Source organism: Eretmochelys imbricata, chromosome 8, assembly GCF_965152235.1.
Source record: "Eretmochelys imbricata isolate rEreImb1 chromosome 8, rEreImb1.hap1, whole genome shotgun sequence".
NCBI classification, from domain to species: domain Eukaryota; kingdom Metazoa; phylum Chordata; order Testudines; family Cheloniidae; genus Eretmochelys; species Eretmochelys imbricata.
The window spans coordinates 54,851,583-54,873,349 of record NC_135579.1 but is presented as its reverse complement, the minus strand read 5'-3'; the positions used below and the strand labels follow the sequence as shown (position 1 = coordinate 54,873,349).

At 45.4% G+C, this 21,767-nt stretch overlaps 1 protein-coding gene across 1 annotated transcript in view; it reads left to right on the top strand.

The window, feature by feature from the left end:
- The first annotated feature begins 3,420 nt into the window (after positions 1 to 3,420).
- The window catches only part of NMNAT2 (nicotinamide nucleotide adenylyltransferase 2), a 73,744-nt gene continuing 55,397 nt past the window's right edge, over positions 3,421 to 21,767 (top strand). The window contains exon 1 of the mRNA XM_077824957.1: positions 3,421 to 3,505. Within this exon, the coding sequence (XP_077681083.1) occupies positions 3,421 to 3,505 (85 nt within the window). The remainder of the gene's footprint in view (positions 3,506 to 21,767) is intronic.

Here is a 21,767-nt window from a genome sequence, read left to right as displayed (position 1 = left end):
CCTGTGGAACTTCTTGCCAGAGGATGTTGTAAAGGCCAAGACTATAACAGGGTTAAAAAAAGAACTAGATAAATTCATGGAGGATAGGGTCCATCAGTGGCTATTCGCCAAGACGGGCAGGGATGGTGTCCCTAGCCTCTGTTTTCCGGAAAGCTGGGAATGAGTAACAGAGGATGGATCACTTGATGATTAACTGTTCTGTTCATTCCCTCTGGGGCACTTGGCATTGGCCACTGTTGGAAGACAGGTTACTGGGCTAGATGGACCTTTGGTCTGACCCAGTATGGCCGCTCTTATGGTGCAATTCACCCCCAGGCAGAGAGCCAGCACAAAACATTTGTACCACTTAAGCCCTCTGTGAGAACTTTATAGGTTTTAGGGCCATATGGGGATCATTATGAACACCCACGTCTGACCTCCTGCATGATGCAGGCCATAGAACCTCACCCAGTGATTCCTACATCAAGGCTACCTCTTATTCCTGACTGTGACACATTATTTTCATCCTAGCTCATCCTTAAGGATTTTTCCCTGAAGTGGCTGAGAGATATTGAAAACCTTAACACAACTTCTTTCTGCCTGGGAGTATTTTCTAGTGCTTCTTCCATTTTAGTTGTCAATGTCTTTTTCTTAAAAGAGCCCTCACTGCTGCATATAAACTGCTTCCTGTTTTCTATGCTTTACGCAGAGAGTGCTGTTTGTTTAATTTTGACAGATGAGACATATGGATAGAAATGGTCCCTGTCAGACTTTCCTAGAGCCTTCAGCTTTCAAGGGCTATTCAGAAGGGGGCTTGTGAGGTATCAACCACGAGGAGGTTTGAACAAGCTTGTCAAGAGAGAAAAGGAATGCCATCAACACACAATCCTCCTAGCAGCTCATCTAGGGCTTCAATGATGCTGCAATTCCTCTGGAATTCTAGACAGCTGAACACCACAAAAAAAAAAAAAAAAAAAAAAAAAAAGAGACTAGGAAAGAAAACATTCTTTCAACATCTTGGAAGCTTTCCCATGGACAATGGCAATCTAGTCAGAGGGACAAGGGACAGCCTCTGTGTACAGTGGGTTGAAAGAAACTCCAGGTGTGTGTTTTATTGGGTCCCATAGCTTTTGGGATGGATGGACTGTCTCTTGTTATGTGTTTGTGCATTGCCTAGTACAATGGGGCCCCTAGGTGCTCCCATAATGCAAGTAATAAATAAGATTTTCCTGCTCAAATGGGCTTGAATTCTCTGTAGCTGGAAGAACTTTCCGATAGGCTTAAGGATTTCATCGACTGCTATCAGAACTTGGATCTGTGGCCTTTCGCAAAACAAAACTTTTCAAGTCCAATCCTGGAAATAAAAAGATGCATCCATACTAGCAAGCAGGGGATTGTGCAGATTGATAGTGAGAACCGTAAAGAGGAATACATAAACTGGGGCCATACAGACCTTTGTTGTTAGCAGAGATGAAAAACAGAGGCACAAAAGGGAGAGAAAGATGGGTACAGTATTGTGGAACTAACAGAGACAAAGAGCCTGCAGTATAAACAATAAATGTTTGGTACTTTGCAATCTCTTAAGGAAAAGGACAGAAAGAAATCTGTGTTTTTGTTAGAGGAAGGGCAAGAAAGAGAAAGCTGCATGCAGAATTACTCTGTGCTGGGAAGGAAGCTGCTTGCAGCGGATAGAATCTCCCTGGTGGTAGGAGGAATTCAAGGGATAGAGATACCCTTGAGCTGGAGGGGTGGGGGAGAGCATTTGTGAGTGTTTGAATCCAGCCTGCTGTAGCCTATCTTGGTGTGAGTGTATACATATAATCCAGTCCCGGGGAGGGGGAGGGGAAGGGGGAAGGGGGAAGGGGTGGGGGGTGGGTGGGAGGGAGAGAAGATCCAGTCTCTAGAACCACCTTTATGCTGTGTGTAACCCAGACTCCAGCAGCCCCTCCTAGGTATGTGTGTGTGTGCGTATGAAATTCAGTGTCCATTAGCCCCTTCTTGGTGTGTATGTGTGGGGATCCGTCTCCAACAACTCCTGCTAGCTGTGTGGTGTTGCGGGAGGGGAAGCCTGTCTTCCGTAGCCCCTCCCAGGTGTGTGTATATAAGGGGGGAAATCCAGACTCCAGCAGCCCTTCTCTGGGGGTGGTAGCGGGGTGTGAGCGTGTGTAGATTGTCTATTACTATGTGTACAGAGCCTAGTACAATGAAGCCCTGGCTTTAGTTGAGCCCCTAGGTGCTGCTGTAATACAAATAATAAATATTATTGTGGTGCTACTGTGCTAGTGTGCAACAGGAGTCGGGGGGTTGGTGCTCTGGGAGCTACTACATTCCCCTCAGTAGAGTTTGGAGTAAAAATTGGCAGGATCCATTGACTCAGATTCCAAAGCCATAACGGGCCATTCTGATCATCAAGTGACTAGTCTGCCCCCCCGCCCCCCGTAACATAGGCCTCAGACCCTACCCAGAATAACTCCTTTTAAACTAGAGCATATCTTTCCAAAAACAATCTAATCATGATCTTGAATTGCCACTGATGGAAAATCCACCACGACCCTTGGTAAATTGTTCCCATGGTTAAGTACTCTCACTGTTAAACATTAATGCTTTATTGCCAGTCTGAATTTGACTAGCTTCAGCTTCCAACCATTGGATCTTAATAGATGTGCATTTTTCCAGGGCTCTGGGCCAGGCTGCATCAAGGTCTGTATTTTCCTAGCAAAGTAGGAGGGGCTAGACCCCATTTTCCATTTAGATTGTACATACTGGGGTTTGAGGCCAAACATTTTGAAGATCCAGCTGCCAGATATGTAGTTTGTTGGGTTGTTTGTTTGTGGCATTCATATGCTGGGCTACATCATGGTTTGGGATATTTTAGTGCAGCAGGAACAACTATGCTTGTTTTGTACTCATACCATGCTCTTTGGGTGGTAAGGGCAAAAATTGTACGGCTCTGGCAGGAGTCACGTGCTGGGTCCTGAGTTCTGTGGTGCTGATGCACTGGGGTGTGCCAGAGTTTGGGGGTAGTAGGAGTGGCTGGACTTGTTCTCTATTCAGGCATTTTAATTTGGCTGGCTCCAGAAAGATCCTGGTGCCACAGCTAATTTTGGGTGTGAGTGACTATATCTCCAGGCACCAGCAGCCCCTCTCTAGGGGGTGGGTGTCTGTCTGTCTGTCTCCAGCAGCCCCTCTCTGGTGTGTTTGTCTCCAGCAGCCCCTCTCGGGTGTGTGTGTGTGTGTGTCCAGCAGCCTCTCTCTGGTGTGTGTCTCCAGCAGCCCCACTGTGGCGCTGAAAGCGTTAAAGGAGGAGGGGAGAGATGCTGCTTGCGTCTGGCTCAGCTCCTTGGAGCCCACAGCGCCGGCTGCGCCTCGCCTCCCTCCTCCCTCTGCAGACACACCGAGACACAAAAAGAGGCTGGAGCGAGCTGGCAGAAAAGCAGCACCATGACCGAAACCACCAAGACCCACGTTATCCTGCTGTCCTGCGGCAGCTTCAACCCCATCACCAAGGGGCACATCCAGATGTTCGGTGAGTCCGTCCCCCCGCCCGCTCCGCACCCCTGGATTTTTCAGTGCGATTGAATTTGCTGGCGCCGGGCCATCAGGGAGGATGCTGGCTGCGTCGGAGCCGGCCTGTTCTGCGGGGAGGCCACATGCCCGGGGCGAAGGGAAGCTGGATTGCACCAGCTCTGGGCTTGGGGCTAGGGTGGCCTGATAGCAAGGGTGAAAAATGGGGACACTTATCTTCAGGGAGGATAGTTGCCTATATAAGACAATGCCCCTAATATCCAGACACCTGGTCACCCTACTTGGGCACTTAGCGAGCAGGGCTGCCCTGCGTGGCTGGCTTGGCAGGGCTAGGACCATGGCAGGGGTCACTGGTGAGAGAGAGCCCAGGGCAGGCTGGAGGTGCAATGGCTAGTTGTTAGGCATCTACTCAGTCAGGGGGCCATCGGTGCCAGGGGCAGCCAGGCTCTGCCTGCTTAGGCTGAGGGTGGGAGCTGCAGGGGCTTTGGGGACAGGGAACTTTTGTTAGTGGGATGGGCAGGGGGATCAATCTGGCATGTGTGTGTGCGTGGGGGGGATCTTCCTGGGGGTGGGAGTAGGCAGGAGATGTGGCATTGGTTGATTCTTTAGGGGCTCGGTGTCAGTCGGATGAAGATTTCATGGCTGCGCAGGATTTGGGGTGAGTGGGGTGGACGGGCGGGGGGAGGGTGTTCAAAGGCAGATGAGTGTTTGCTGGACTGGACAGGGGCCTCTGGAGGAGAGGCGGCTGTTAGAGCTTTGATGTCCATGGAGGTTGGGTGGGTTATATGACTGGCTGGGATCAGGTGGCAGCAGGAAGGGAGAGGGGCCCTGCCTGTCTCGGAGCTGGTGGCACTAGGGTGGGAGTGGGTTTCCCTGGCTGTGTGGGATCAGCTGGCAGCAGGAAGAAAGGGGGCTTCCCTGCTGCGGATCTAGGAGTGGGTTTGCTGCTTGCTGGCTGGTGTCAGAAGAGCTGTCAGAGGCTATTGTTTGGTGTCACTAGGAGAGCATGTGCCAGGTGCAGGTGAGAGATCAATGCTGAGGGTTGGGCGCTGTCCGCAGGCAGGTGCTGAAATCTCCTTCCTGCTAGTAAGAGCCTGATATGTGATATATTGAAGCACACTCAGGCTGGTGCGGGCAGGGGTGTGAGGGGACAAGGTCATGTTAGCTAGCAAGCCCTGGCGTTTTTAAGGGCTGATTACACACCATTGTAGCTAAACATCTCATTGAAAGATTAATGAAACTGAACAAGTTTCTGCTACTGCTCTAGAGAAAGGGCCCATAACATTCCCCAAAGGACCTGAAGAAGAGCTCTGTGAAAGCACTGAAGCTTGTCTCTCTCACCAGTAGAAGTTGATGCAATACAAGATATCACCTCACCCACCTTGTCCCCCCCGAAGGGATAAACATGAGTGAAGTCAGGTTAATAGATGTGGGTACTATTCACAACCTATTTTAATTCAGTATAAGTTGTGTGCATATATACAGCTAGAGATGAGTAAGAATCCACTAGATCTTCCTTTATTTACACAGGGCTCTATCTACAACTCTATTGTCCAAAAATCTTCTCCTAGACTCTAATTTGCCCCGAAGTTCTTAAATATGGGTCTGGAGAGATCTGCACACTCATACCCCCATTCCTGCCACCATCAGATTTACATTAGAAAATGAGCAACATTCCCTTTGAAATGATCCACCTACCCACAAAACTGGATTGGGTCTTATTTCAAACAACGACATTTAACATAATGTGTAAAGAAATTCAAAGCAAAGCCACTGTATGGGGCAGAAAGGTATTTTGAGAACTGTTTGATACCACTTTACCATACAGAGAAAGGGTGGAAACCAATGCTCAGTTCGTACCTACACAACAGACCATAATGAGAACCATTAAGTACTATTTTTCTAGCAGGTTCTTGGTGCATCTTTTCATGCTCTTGGATTTTCCCATTTTAATTTCCCCTGATTCACCACACCCAGAGACACACACCAAACATGGCCTCACATGTGGCTAGAATGCCTTTTGCAGTGCATCGTGCCACTTATTCTCTGGGGGATTTTCTCTCATAGGCACTGAGTGTACTGTCTCTGTGGCATTTTCATTTCCTATCTGTCTGGAAAATGTAAGACTGGACCAAGGTGTCAGCCCCAGCTCTTGTGTGTGAGAGATCAGAGTACTAAACAGAGAGCCAACTAAAATACTAAGTGCTAGAAGCCTGGGTGACAAACCGAAGGAATTAGAAACACTAATTTCTGAAAGGAATTTGATCTGATTTGTATTAGTGAAACCTGGTGGAATGATTCAGATGACTGAAATGTTAAAATCACTGGAAACTCACAATTTAGAACAAAGAATGGACAGAAGGGGAGAGAATGGCATGGTACGTCAAAAATGTGTGTTACCTTCTTTAGAATTACTGACAGTTCAGAAGGACAGCACCTGAAATGCTTATGGATCAATACAGTAACTGATAAATCACAAGACAGGCTACTGAGGAGAGGGGGCGGGTCTGCTATACACCATCGAATCAGACCAAGGAACAGAAAGAGCAGCTCCTTAATCATCTATCAATAATGTGTGGAAAGAAAAAGTGCAATATCATGGAGGATTTCAGTCTGATGGATATATGCTAGGGGTCTCATGCTAATGCTGGTAAAACATACTTGGAGTTTCTAAAAGTTATCAATAACTTTCTAATACACAAAATAATGCAACTAACTTAGTTGTTCAGTATTAGTCCTCATTCTGATGAGGAAAGATGAATTGATAACCAAACTAAAAACTGATTGTTCCATAGATGCAAGTGATCACAATTTAATTTCCTTTACTACGTGCAAACAGAATATAGTCCTCACCAATAATATACTTGGTACTTTTAAATGGCCAATTCCCCAAAGCTGAAAACAATTATGAGCAAAATTGGTGGGAGGAAATATTTAAACATAAAAATGTGAATAATTGGAAATTGTTTAAGAATGTTTTATTAAGTGAAAAATGAATACCCTCACAATGCTGCAGTCATAAACGAAAGATGAAAACAACAATAAATAAATAAATTTATATAACAAATAGAAAAAGTGGATGCTGATAGTAATGAATACAAATTGGCAGTTAGTAAATGCAGGTGATTGATAAGGAAAGCTAAAAGCATCAGTGAATAAATCTGTGGCCAGTATGATTAAAGAACAAGAAGAAGTTATTTAAATATATCAGGAACACATGAAATTCTAGTAATGGCGTAACTCAGAAACTAGATCAAGATGGTAAATTTATCAATCCTGGTCCAGAAAAGGCAGAAATAGTCAATATTTCTGTTCTGTATTCAGAAAGAATCTTGAGGATATATTCATATCTTACAATGATAAAGAAGTACTTTCTATTCCATCCGTAATTAGGAAGGATGCTAAACAGCAGTTATTAAGGTTAAACATTTTTAAATCAGGAGGAGTGGATAACTTGCACCCAAAAATATTCTTTTAGAATTTGCTGAGGAGCGCTCAGAACTATTATAGCTGATTTTTAACAAATCTTGCATCACTGGGGAAGTTCTAGAGGACTGAAAAAAAGAAAACGTTGCACCAATATTTTAAAAGGGTAGACAGGATGACCCTGGAAACTATAGTCTAACATCAGTCCTGAGCAAAGTAATAGATAGGATAACATCGGATGCAGTCAGCAAGGAATTAAAAGATGATAGCATAACCAACGCTAATCAACATGGTTTTATGGAAAATAGGTCTTGTCAAACTTGTTTTGGTATTTGGATGAGATAGGTTTTGTTAATAAAGGTAACTGTGGTGACATAATGTACTTGGACTTCTGTATGGCATTTAGTCCTGCATGACATTCTGATGAAAAAAACTAACATTTAAAAAAATATCAATACATCCCATATTAAATGGATTAAAATTTGTTGAACTGATTGATCACAAAAAGCAACTGTAAATGGGAAAGTGTCATCCAGCAGGGATGTTACTACCAGGGTCCCACAAGAATTTGTTCTTGGCCGATTGCTATTCCACATCTTTATCAATAACCTGGAAGAAAATATAAAATAATTGCTGGTACAATTTGCAGATTACTACTCCGCCAATTTTTGTGTCATTAGTGATGGGACCAGGTCAGTTATGGTAAAGTGGGCTCATTTGAACAACATATGTTTTAGCACAGCAAAATGCAAGGTCAAACACCTAGGAATGAAGAATGTAAGTCATATTTATAAGATGGGGGACTGTATCCTGGAAAACAGCATCTCTGAAAAGCACTGAGGGATCATGGTGGATAACCAATTGGACATGGGCTCCCAGTGCAATGCTGTAGCTAAGAGAGCACATGTGATCCTTGGATGTGTAAGCGGTGGGACTATCAAATAATAGTAGAGAGGTAGTATACCTTATGTACCTGGGATTATTGAAACCATTACTGGAATACTGTGTCCACAGCTGGTGTCCAGACTTCAAAAAGGATGTTGAAAAATTGGGAAGGGTTCAGAAAAGAGCTACAAGAATGATATGAGGTGTAGAAAATGTTCCTTCTAGCAAGAGACTAAATAAACTTGTTCATCCAAGAGAAAGTTAAGAGATTCATTATATCAATGAATACCCACACAGGGAAGAGATTGCTGCTAATAAAGGGCTCTTTAGCAGAAAATGGTAGAATGAGATCCAATGGTTGGAAACTGAAGTTTGACAAATTCAGGCTAGAAATAATGCTCACATTTTAAAGTGAGGGGAATTAACCATTGGAACAACTTATCTAGGGATGTGATGGATTTTCCTTCACTTAGAGTCTTTAAATCAAGACTGGGTAACTTTCTAAAATATATGCTGTCACTCAATCAGAAGTTATGGGCTTGGTGCAAAAGTTATTGGGGGAGGCTCTTTGGTCTGTGTCATGTGGGAGGTTAGACCACATGGTCAGATAGGTCTTTTCTGGCCTTAAAAATCTATGAATACATTATAAATTTGGACCCAGTTCTGCAACCCTTACTTAACCATCGGCCCATACTTACCCCATTAGGATTACTGGCATGAGTAAGGGCTGAGAACTCTCATAGCAAGTAAGGACTGCTTTTGTGAGCAAGGGTTACAGAACTGGGTTTTTAAGGCCACATCCTGGTCACCTTACTCATGGAAGCTGCCCCACTAAGTCAGTGGGAGTGATCATGTGAGCTAGGCAAGCAGGATTTGGCTCTTAGTTTCTATGGCTCCTTTGACTCTGTCCTCAACAGAGAGCAGAACAGTGCTGCTTCCTGTAAATAACGTGTTCCAAACAACTAACTAAATGTGTATTCAAGAGACCGTCTTCCTCTCTCAGGTAAAGAAATGGCCCTCATAAACCTGATAGGAAACACTTGCTCTTCAATATCAGAGAAATTATATCTGCTTAAAATACGACTAACAGAGAGAGGAAATGCCAGGTAAAGGCTGATACTCATTCTTTCACTTGTGGAGCTGGATCCTGTAGTCTTCTACTCAGGGCAAAGCCCAGCTGAGTTTGCCTGGAGGATTAGGGCTAGGGTGGCTTTTTTTGATGCGTGCTATTGTCGACTGGGTCCTTTCTTCACCAGTCACTTGAGTTTAACGTGAAGCTTCCTCCTTAGGTGCAGATTTTCAGGTGGTTGTGATTTTGTCACAACCATGCATTTTTCAACATCCTCCACTGGGACAGATCCCCATAACCATGGCAAGTCCCACTGACCTCAGCAGGGCTCTGGCCACACTTTGTAAATTGCAGGGTCAGGCTCTTAACACTAGCCAAGTTTAATTTTCTTTATATATGTGTGTATAATAGATGCAGGTATAATGCAGCTGAGGTATAAAGCTATGCACCCACCTATATGAAGTGGTTCTGATAACACCATAATAGCTCTGAAATCACACCTTGAATTGTTTGTAATGTTATATGTACTCTGAAATGTGTATGTAGTCTGAGTCACAGTGTTTGAGTTGCCTTTTGCATATTTAAAGGAACATTGTCCACTTTGCTTAGGATCCAAATTTCAGCTTTGTTTATAAGCAGGGGAAGGGGAAGGGATGGGCTTGTTTTATAAAATCTAAAATTAATAGAGATATTTGTGATTCTTTTTAATTTAAGTGAAATCAGGTTTCCTTTTTATTCCAAAACAGGCATTACTACATGAAAACAGACCCTATGCAAAAATCACAACAGTATGCAATTGAGCGTGAGTCTCAGAACAAAGTCCTCAGTTAAAAACAAATGGAAAAGACATCAAATATTAGACATTAAAAGCCATATACCTGCTTGCCTTAAGTCACGTGCATAGGGTGGTTCCGTTGAACTCAATTGAATTCAGTTTTCATTTCAAGTTAATACTCAGCAAAACATTGTGTGGCATTTGCCTAACTCTGCATAGTATATGTAATACTGTCAGAAGCAGAACTTCTGAGGCAAAGCCTACTTCTAATTCATCCCCAGCTGATTGCAATTCTGTATGCAAAAGGATGGGGCAGCTGCAATGAGAAATATGCCCATTGACCACACCCTGAGGTGCCCAGACAAGAAAGTCAACAGCTGTGAAGGGGATCTGTCTATATCACAGTTCCCCATCACCTCCTTTACATTAAAAAGGCAAAGCAATGACACCAAAGGACAAACTGTACAACCAACGTCAAGAACAAAAATATAATCTGTGCAGCACCATTAACAAAACAATGCAAAAATTGGCAAGCTTCCAGCTGACAAGAGTGTGTTTGCTTTTTCATTAAATCATTCCCCTCTATCATAGGTGATCCCCATGTAACAGCAGCCTGCTAAGGGCAGGAGAACCAGGAAGTGAAGCTGATGAGAAACCAAAGTCCAACCCACCAGTCTAGTTTAAATCTCCAGCAGAGTGCGAAGTTGTAAATGTAAACAAACAAATGTAAACAAACTGCACAGATGGTGAAAAGTCCATTGAAATGTTAAATGATCTAGGATGTGACACTTGAAAAGAAATTTATCAAAGCATGGAGCCAGCTAACCCTACCAAGATTTCCATGAAGCTCTCCCAGTCTTTCTTTAGCCATAAGGGATACAGCAAACAGGCAGAGTTGCAGGAAAGAGATCTTTATTGAGCATTCCTAGAAGGCAGTATTGCCTGTAGAGTAAGAGGCCTCTGTTTGTTTAGTAGCAACCTGGCCTGAGCTTGCATTCCACAGCTTCTGGTGACCCACCAAACCGGGTCTCCTCCTGAAACTCGACCCTCTTTTTCCAGTTCCACTCATCATACTACAGCCAGAAAGGTGGGAGGATCAGCTGCCTCCACAGCACCTCCCCTCCTGAATTCCCTGGATCCTGAGCAAGGCCTTTACAGGGCTAGGGGGTGATGGGTTGGGGTGCATATATTGTCCACTCCTAAATCCACAGGGAAAGCACATAAACGTTAATGCAGCTTTATTCTGATCTCCCTGACTTTCCCCTGGGCTATGGAAGCCCTATTCATGGTGAGTTCCAGAGGCAGCCACTGATGGAAGATGCCCCTGGTAGTGTGGGTCCAATGGAGCCCAGCTGCCAGGGGGCAGGGAGGCCCAGTGCCAGTGGGAGGCCCAGGTCTCTCCTTATACTTCAGGATCTGTGTGTGGCCCGCCTGTTCCTTGTGCATGGGGCAAATCCCTGACGGAATGATTTGGAGAGAACGCTGCAAAGGGAACCTGGTGCATTTTCCTTCCTTCCTGCAGAACTTTCTCCTACAGATTTTCCCAGTGAGACTTTACTAACTAACTCATGATTTTAATTACATCTATGACATCCATATGCACACAACCTTTCTAATCTCCTGCATGCTGGGTTATTGTAAGATTCTATTTGATACAACCCTGTTTTTGCAAGAGAGAAATGCTTTTCTCTTAGGAGCTTACATAATAACATAAGAACAGCCATACCAGCTCAGACCACTGGTCCATTTAGTCCTATCTTCCAACAGTGGCCAGTGCCAGATGCTTCAGAGGGAATGAACAGAACAGAGTAATTATGGAATGATCCATCCCCTGTCATCCAGTCCCAGATTCTGGTAGTCTAGAGCCTATGTCACTTAGGTGCTTTAAAGATTTTTTTTATCCAAGATGAATCTCTCAGCCCCCCCCCCCCCACTCCCCATTTAAAGAACATTTGTTTTCCAGACAGTTACAAAATAAGCCATTGGGATTGTGGCATCACAGGCAATTTGGTGAGCAGAACATGGCGCCCTCTAGTTCACATTCACATTGGCAGCTGTGAATCACAGCTCCAACCCCCTTCTTTTTCTTTTTGTCTAATGTGAAGTGAATTTCTGCCCATATTTATTCATCTGTGTACCTACTAATGGTGAGTACATGCCAGCTATCTCCTGACCAAATGATTCGATCTGAAACATTTTTACTGAAGAAATAAGAAAGCGCTCCACTGCCCAAAGTAAAAACTCCATTGCAGCACAGTTCAAAGAAAATTCCAGCAATTAAAAATCCCAGCGGGCTGCGCTTTGATTAGTCAAAGCAACCCATCGAAGGGGAGCCACTGAAATCTGTTACATTATGTAAATAGGCTTCTAAGATAAAGAGACTAAGTTTTGAAAGTAACGAACAGGAAGGAGATGGAGAGTTTCTTTGTTTTGTTATTTTAATCTCTTGAGTTTTAAAAATAGGGTTTTCTTAGTGGTGGAGATGACTGGACTACAAAAACAGCTGAATCAAATGATCTCAGAACACAGCTTGTGAAATCCCATGTCCTGAACAAGATGTTAACATTTCCCTTTTCCTGCTTTCACTTCAATTGTGATAGTATCTGTACATGACCACAAGCAAAATTCCCATCCTGTGAAGGGCACTCAGAAACCTAAAAGAGGAGATTTTTCTCAGCAATGTGAGCATTATGGATTTAGGATTTATGGGGCCCTACACAGTATTATTAAACTGGTGCCCCTATGCTGGCATGTTCTGCTCTATGAATACTGGTGCTCGTATACTGGTGCCCCTATGCCTGTGCATTCAGCTCGGTAAATACGACCCCTGCCTTCTGCCTAGTAAGTAGACTGCAGCACATGCTGGGTGTGCGGGAGCCAACCCCCCCTGCTGTCCCGGTCAGAGGCACGGACTCCGTGTGTGGGGCTCCAGGGCTGGAGCACCCACAGGGAAAATTTAGTGAGTGCAGAGCACCCACCGTCACCAAGCTCCCTCCCTCTGCCCCCTCCCCCTGTGCCTCTCGCACACTGGCGGCCCTATGCTTACCAACTCCTCCTCCTCCCTCCCAGTGCTTCCAGAATGCCGCAAACAGCTGATTTGCAGCATTCAAACTCCGGGAGGGAGGGAGAGGAGCGGGGAGAGGGCATGCTTCAGGGAGGAAGCGGGAAAGAGGTGGGGCGGGGGTGGAGCAGGGGCGGGAAGAGGCTTGGGGGCAGGGGAGGAGTGAGGGCAGGGCCTGGAGCGGGGTGGGGGGGGGTCGAGCACCCCTCAGCAAGATGAGAAGTCGGCACCTATAGTCCTGGTGGTGCCCCAAATTTTCGGTGCCCTACACAGTCACGTATGCCTGACGGTGGCCCTGAATGTAAGACCTAAAAGCTTCTGTCAGGCTGGCTTGTCTTTCCCTTGTATTTCATGTCTGAATCCTTTATACAGAATTATCTCAATCTGTCGATAGAGCACAAGATGGTAATGTGACGCTAGCAGCTACTGGGTACATCACAGACAGATAGGCCTGATTCTCCACCTTGTTGCACCCAGTTTTATACTGGGCTATATACTGTTCAGTTCAGTGGAACTGAAGTAGGGTAACAGAGCATAGACTTAGGCCCACAACCGGGGAGATGCATTCCTTACACTGCTCTGGGTGTACCATTAGTGGGGCTTTGGAGAAACTGCCACTGAAATCCAAACCACTGAAAACTATGGACAGAGAACAATGGAGAAAACATGGGAAGGACCAGAGCTCCAGCAATTCCCACGGCCCCTTGTTGATACTGGAAATTGCTGGTGTGGGATACACCCAACCCCTGATCCCAATTCAATCCTCCAGAGAAAGGTGAAACCCCAGGGGAGTGGGGGCATTTCCTTCTTGACCCCCACATGTGAAAATCAGTCCAACCCTGTGCATGTGAGCACAAACCACCCTACATATGCTTCTAATCCTAGTTAATGCATCACATTTTTGTCTAGAGTAGCCAACAAATGTGGGGAAGTTGTCCAAGCATCTCTTCTTCAGCCTGGATAAGTCTGGCGTGACTGCATGGAAGCATCCTTCCTTCCTCTTTTTTCACTGAAAGCTTTAGCCTCTTCTGGCTGGGAAGTAACTGGTTTCTAATACTTCCCCAAACAACAGAGGAGAATAGTGTTTCTGTAAACGCTTTGGGGCAAGGAGGACCATCTTTGTCTGCATTTCAAAGTGGCAGGCACATCCATGGTGCAGGCGCAGTTAGAATACGCAGCGTTCGGTATATAAAGCTGTGCACTGTGTGGCCATTTAAACCAGTGGGCCTAGTTCTCGTCTCACTCCCACTGGCATCACGCTCTGGACGTCGGTGGAGTTAGCCTGACTTGTGCATGTGTAAGTGCAAGCAGACTCAGGCCAATAATAACTAAAAAGCCTTATTTGGTCATAGGAAATGATGGCGTTGGATCACCCCTCCCTGTGGTAAAATGCATGGGAGGGGAGCCAGGGGAGGAAGTTTTTGCAAACATCTCTCGTGGAGATTCCCTCACAAGTTCCACAAGGCAGGGATGTGGATTGTGCGCTCTGTCACGGTACAGACCATCACCCCCAGGCCCTCCAATTTTCTGGAGTCTGCAGAGATCCCAGGGGTCAGTGGGAGGCCAGCACCACCCTCATAGAGTCGCTATGGCAGCTCTGGTCCCTAGCGGTTCCATTAGTGCCACCCTAGCAGGGACTCCACCTGGCCACACCTACCCTGGGATTCCCACTAAAGAGGAACCCCTGTTGCAGAGGGGGCTGCATAGAAAAGACACTATAGATCCAGGGCATATTAGCCGTTCCTTGTAAACTCCACAGGGACAAGAGGGAGATTGACACTCACCTTGGCCTGGCCCAGCCCACCTCTCCTCCCTGGGAAGCCCCCAGGCCCACGGAACACATTGTGCTGGGGCTGGGGGGGAAAGAGGGACAGTGCCCTGCAGGTGACAGTCTCCTTTCTATACAGAAAGGGGGCAATCCATGCTCCGAGGCCCTCCACCACACAAAGATCAAGGAGGGGGAGGCTCCTTGAGAGGCGACATTGTCTAGTGCCCAGGGTACTAGGCAGGGAGTCAAAATGCTTGGGTTCTGCTCCTGCCACTGACCTGCTTTGTCCCCTCCCAGCCTTTGTCTGTCTTGTCTAGACAGACAGAAGGCTGTTCGGGACAGGCACTGAGTGTCACTGTGCTCGTACAGCACCTAGCACACTGGGGATCTAGGGGCTACCATCCTGCTAAGAATTAAGACTAATTCTTAACTAATCCCCCCTGCAATAGACTCTTTCTTTTCCAGCACTCTTCCTTAGCTTCCTGCTGCCCAAGCCTTTGTCTTCTTTATGCCTCACAGAGTTTAAACTCCATCCCTAACCTTTCTTGGGCTGGGTCTCTCTAAAATATTTACGTGCTGTTAAATATTTAGCAGTGTTTATTCCATTCCATAGACAATGGCGCTGTCTAAAACAATGCCGTTTAACAGAATGTTGGGGAAGGAATGGATCTCATTTTCAAGTAAAAAGATGAAAATAAGCCCAGACTGGAGCAATCTAACCCAATAACTTCGTTAGAAAAGAAACAAAGGCCCCAGTTCATTTATAAAATACTTGCCATTTATTAGTATGTCTACGTGGCTCTGGCTGCTAGCTTGTTATGTTTTAATAGGGGGAGCCCATGTGCTGCAAAGAATACTAATGAATTCACTTGTATGATTAATGACACATATTCCTGTGTTTAGGGGTGCCAGCCTAGGACTAAGTTCAAGTCCCTGCCCTGCCACAGATTTCTTGTGTGACGTTGGGCAAGCCACAATCTACCCGGGCTTCAGTTCCGCATCTCTCCAATGAGGATATATTAGCACTGTCCTACCTCACAGCGGTGTTGTGAGGACAGATGAGATAGTAAGATCTTTGGGGCAGGGACTGTCTTTTATTGTATGTCTATGCAGCACCTGGCACAATGGAGCCCTCCTCTGGTGGAGGGCTCAAGGCACAAATAATAAGTAATACTTATAATCAAGCATAATGCTTTGTACTTCTATATAGTCTTTCATCCAAAGCTATCAAAGCACTTTACAGACAGACACTGGTCTCACAGCTCCATTGCGTAGGTATTAGCCCCAATTTACACCTGAGAAAATGGAAGGGCAAAGAAGGTACCATATGACCAACCTAAGGTCCCAATAAGTCTAGGGACAGATCCAGGAGTCCTGTATCCCAGGTTCCCTATTGTAGCTGCACTCCTCATAGTTTTACAGGAAGCTCCTCTGAATCACGATGCCCTCAGTGAATGGCCTTTCAGACCACGGAGGAATTCCCCATTAAGAGCACTAGCTGCATTGGAATAGGGACTGTGACTGCTGCTGACCCAGTGCCCCGGGGCAGTGGGGAGATGCCTGGTTTGATTTCTCTGCGTGTGTCACTGGTGTGGTATGAGCCAGGACCAGACGGCTGAAACAATTCCCAGCAGCTATGGAAAGACTGGAAGGTGTTAAAAGAGCAGACAACTCAGCATGGGACTTAGATACACAGAAGGTCCACTTCAGCATCCAAAGGCACCCTCTCATTAGGGACCTGATTTTCAGGGGTGCTGTCAGCCACCACAACTACTGCATGTGCTCAATACCTCTGAAAACTCAGGCCCAAGGCAGAATTCCCGTCCCCTTTAAGCAGCCGTGCTATTAAAACTATTGGTCTTAAGTCAGCTCCCTGCGAGACATCGTGATTCAGTGGTTTGGCTGGTGCTCACCTTTGTTTTCCTCCTTTCCAGTGGGGGCTGGTTTCCTGCAATGGGTCTGAGCACAAGATCCATAGATACAGTTTTATCTTTTGGTCACCATGGCAGAACAATCCTAAGACATTTTGTCATTGGAGGATGCTACCATGAGCAACGCCCAGGGGTTGACCCCAGCATAGGGGTGCAGTGAGATTCACGCTGCTTTCTGGTTTGGGAGATAGGTTGGCAAAAGGAAAATCCAGACAAGGAGAAACTTCCCTTTGCATACAAACAGAATTCTTCCTTCCCAGGGGAAGAGTGTCACAAATTGCTCAGCATCTGAATCACAGCCATGTATGCTTGGGAAGGAAATCCCACACCCTAGTTGAGCGCAAGACCACCCTGAGGAGAGCACATTTTACTGTGCCTTAGCACCGGGGAAATGCATAAGAAACCTGTTTTGTTTCCAAGATCTTGCAGCTGGGTCTGTGAGTCTGAAAGGAAAATCTTTGCCTCCAGTTGCCTTCTTCGGTGCAAAGGTGTTGTCAACGGTCTCTTCTGAAGAAAGCAGGTGCTGGGGATAGAGACTTGAAGAAAGCTGGTGTTTGCTTTCCAGTCCAGTCAGAGGAGACAGAGTTGTGGTGACAGGCCTGCAAGTCTCCAGTGTGTCACTGTAGCGACTTCTCAAGTTTCAACACTGACTCAGTGGGTAGCAGGTGGAAGTGAGGCAAGGCAGTGGGGTTTATGGCTAGATCACTAAACTGTGAGTCATGAGACAGGTTCTATTCCCAGCTCAGCCACTGACTTACTGCATGACCTTGGGCATGTCACCTGATTGGTATTTCCTCTACCATCCTTTGCTAGCCTTGGCTATTTACATGGTGAGCTCTTCAGTGCAGGGATAGTTGTATCTGTACAATACCTGGCTCAATGGGGCCCAGAGCCCCAAGTGGGCCTCTGAGGTGCTGCTGTAATACAAATAATTGAAGTATAGAAAATGACAGGGCTACCATATGGCAATCTGAGAAGTAGAAGCCACTGTGTTTCAAATCATGCTCACCTCCCATATGTAAGCAGTCCCACAGATTCCAGTAGGATGACACACACATAGGAGGAGCCAAAATTTGGCCCTTCAAAGTCAAGGTGAAATGTTTTCAAATCCACATTGGCATAGACAGATTGCCTGCATCTGTATGCACATTACGTACAGCGCATACCATTGACAGGGTAGTTTGTCCTGCCCACCCTCACCCCCCACCCATTTGAGAAGGCTCCCAAGCCAAGTGGCATTGTGACCTGGCGGGCCAGATCACAGTGCCCCCTTGAGAGCCAAAGTGGAGTGGCACTGCAGCCCCACACACTGGGTCGCAGCACCATTCATTGAAATTTGGCCCAATGGCCCTTTTCACAATGGAGGGGTGGACAGGCCAAACATGAGTGACTCTTTGACCCTCTGCACTGGGTTGCAATCCCTGGAGCAGGGAGCTGGAGCCAGCCCCACGTGCCAGGAGCCGCTGCTGCTCTTCCAGGATTGAGCAGGGCAAGTGTACATTTAGTTTCATTAGTATTTTTGTTTTTATCAGTATCTAGGATTATAATGCATAATACATTTTCCTGCTCATTGCCGTAAACATACAAGTTGTGTTGTTTTTGTTTTAGTCTTTTAATAGCCTGTTTTAGTCTTAAATCGACCCCATTTTCCTGCCAGTACTGGGGCTTGCAGCTATTGTTCCTTTCTTTGCCAGCTCGCTCCTAGCCAAAGCAACGTAGACTGAAATCACCTGAGCGCACACATGACAAGCTTGGTCGCAGGTTCTCCCCTGCGCTGTGTCCTCTTCCAGCCCCATCCCTGCAGCTGGCATAGGGAGCACAGCCAGGGCTGCCTTGTACTCCAGCTACAATAATGGCCTCTTGGATGGCTTTGGGGCACTAGCCTGGCACATAGCCAACCCAAGATTGGCTTCAAACACCACCCACTGGCACAAGCTGTCCAGTGTATTCCTTTACCATGGCCAAGGACCTGGGACTATAAATCCATTGCTTCTCATACTCCTCTGTCCAAGCTGTGTATCTGCCTAAAGGAATAATATTACAAATGCCAGAAGCTACAAAGTGCTCCCCTTGATGTGATCCAATGGCTCAACAATTAAAGCAACTAGAAACGCTTAAGAAGGGAAATTAGGCCAGAGGAAAAGGATGGATTTTAAAAAAAAATGTTACTGACACCATTTGACAAGGCTGATATGGGCTGAGCTGTGCATCACAGCCTCTTCTGGGCTATCAGACCAGGACGCTGTCCCATTTCAGTCATGTGGTTTGACTTTTGATGTAAAGCAAAACAGGCTACTCCAGAGGGAGGAAAAGGAAAATGCTCATGCAGCAGGTTTTCTTTTTACATACTTACCATTTAAATACATGTGTGGAGCCAATCTTTTCAAAAGGGAGCTGTGAAATAGCTGGAATACATTCTTCTCTGTTTGCCAAATAGCTTGTTTTTGCCACTGATATTTAAAGTCTAACTGAAATAAAATGTAGCCACATGATGCAGATTCTGGGCTGGATCCTCAACTGGTGTAAATAGGTGTAGCTCCACTGAAGACGACAGAGTTATGCCGATTTACACCAGCTAAGAATCTATTCTTCTGTATGGTATTTAGAGAGTAATGTTTCAACCCACATAATCTGCAGTGTTAACATCCAAACGATTCATTGCAGGGCTGTTTTCAAGTTGTGCTGCTTTGCTTGCATCCTACTTAAAGTGTAGACACACCCCAGACCCAGGCAGCTGGTGCCTTCCTAACCCTCCTTGGAAATCAGACAAGAAAGAAAAGACAGAGGTGAGATCTAGTTTGCAATAAGCATTTTGTGGGGTAAGTGGGAAACAGAGAGCATGTTCCCTCTGAGTGGCAGACTGTCCTCTGCTGATGGGACATAGATGCTACCACGACTATCTTCTGCTCAGAATGAGCTGGAGCCAATCAGAACTGCCGTGATTTTCGCTTTCATGGTTGGCACTAAAATGAAGGCTTGTTTCACATACTGATATCCACAGCTGCAGTTTCACACTGAACACCGAAGCTCTCTTGCCTATATCAATTTTTCACCGATTTCTCTTGAAAACATAACATTTATCACACTGGAAGACACCAATAGGTCCACTCTCCTATCTCTGACACAGTGCAGGCTGGAAGCTTCAGAGGAAGATATAATTTCCCCACCACCCTCCATAATGCGCAATACTGTACCATGGATGGATATTATTACTGACCCCATCATGTGATCAGCTAATGCAGCAAACCATGAAAACTGATAGGCCTTGCCATCTTTCCGTCACTCATGTAATTGTAGATGCTATTCTTATGTATAGCTGTCTACTCCTTTTTTGAAAGTTACTAAGCAATTCACCACAGTAATATCCTGCGGCTGTGAGTTCCACAGATTAATTATACATTACGTAGAAAAGATTATTTTGAAATAGATTTATCAGTTTCTTTCCAGCAGTTGCTTTTAGCAGTTTAGCTAACTACTGAATATAAACCACCCTTGGCTTTTCAGTCTCTTCTCGCTTCACATTCAGCAAGAGCTTGGAGGACTCTAGTAAGGCTGTCTTTTATCAAATACAAAACAGATACAGTGTTAGAAGAAATATGGCCCCCCAAAGGACTGAACTATACATATTATGAGCTCAGTCCTGCAAGGCTCTGAGCATCCTCACAGCTCCTATTCTCATCTTTGGATACTGGGGCACTGAGCACCTTCCAGCATCAAGGTCCAAGTAACTTTCTCATTAGTGCCAGATTGAGAGGGCTGTGCAATTAAGTTGAACTGTCTCTTTGTATAGTTTATGATAGTGCCTGCAATGGTGGGCACTTTCCATACAGGAAAGAGGGTACAATTCCTGTCCTGCTGAGTTACAGCAGAGGCTTCTGCATCATATGCATTTCTTGCTTTTCCGTGCACCTTGCTTTTCCGTGCCCACTGGTATACTTCCTAGTTTGATGGGAACTGCTGTGCTGCTCTGCACTCCCAATGCTAACCTGGGATATTCCACTCCTTGCCAGTGTCATCATCATCTGTGGATAACCGGCTGCACCATTCCAAGCTTCATCACCGTGTCAGGACTTTTATTAAGACTTCTGCAAGTCTCTTCTTTTTCCTCTTCTCCCTCAACCCTGATAGGAGATGATAAACCTAAGGATGCCCAGGTTGTCTCCAGATGCCTAGATAATGCTTCCTCAGATAGGTTATCCTTTCAGGACTACGTTTCGTCAAAAAATCACTGATAGCTGAGTCTATATTTAAGCAAAAATGGACTGTTTCCTCTGTGCCCCCCCCCCCGCAAACATACACACACTGACCCCCACAAGGAAACCTTCCATGCTTCCAGGATTTGTGCTGGAAATGGCCCAACTTGATTATCATACACATTGTATGGAGAGTGATCACTTTAGATAAGCTATTAGCAGCAGGAGAGTGGGGTGGGAGGAGGTATTTTTTCATGCTTTGTGTGTATATAAAAAGATCTTCTACACTTTCTACGGTATGCATCCGATGAAGTGAGCTGTAGCTCACGAAAGCTTATGCTCAAATAAATTGGTTAGTCTCTAAGGTGCCACAAGTACTCCTTTCCTTTTTGCGAATACAGACTAACACGGCTGTTACTCTGAAACCTGATTGTGAACTGATCACTCAGTCCTCCACTGACTTCTTCTTTTAAACCTCTAATCTCACTCTGCTATCAGGAAGCAATCAGTGGTCAACATATGGTCACAGCATGAGTTACATTAGTCATCAGTCATTACTTTCTAGTTGGGGTTGGACTGGGCCCTCTGATACGATGTCTGGATGGCTGACTAGTGAATATTCATAGGTGGGAAATTGAGGTATCCTTCTTCTTTGACTTTTTTCAAAGTCTCGCTTTCAAAGTTCTGCAGCATATATATTTCAAGGAGTTCACTGGACATGTATATTTGTGGATCTGAAATGCATGAAAATGCTTTTCAAAATCCATGAAAATTAATTTACAGGAACAATTTAAAGCTCCTTTCTCTATGGCAGGCTGAAGAACTGGTAGCATCTTGATATCACCAGTACCAAGGAAATTAAACCTGATTAATTGGGAAGGCAAGTGACTTTTATTCTGAGCGTTTTCTTGTCAACACCCATATAACACAAACAATTGGGAAAAAAGTTCCTTTTATAGGGTTCAGCCCCACTGTCACTTCTGATGGGGGCTGGCTCTCCCCATCTGTAAAAATACCTACCACCCAAGGTTTTGGGAGGCTTAATTCAATAATGCCTGCAAAGTGCATTCAGACCCTTGAACTAAAAGGTAAAGTAGTGGTATCATGTGCAATATACCACTCTCCAGGTTGTTTAATTTCACACTATTTCAACCA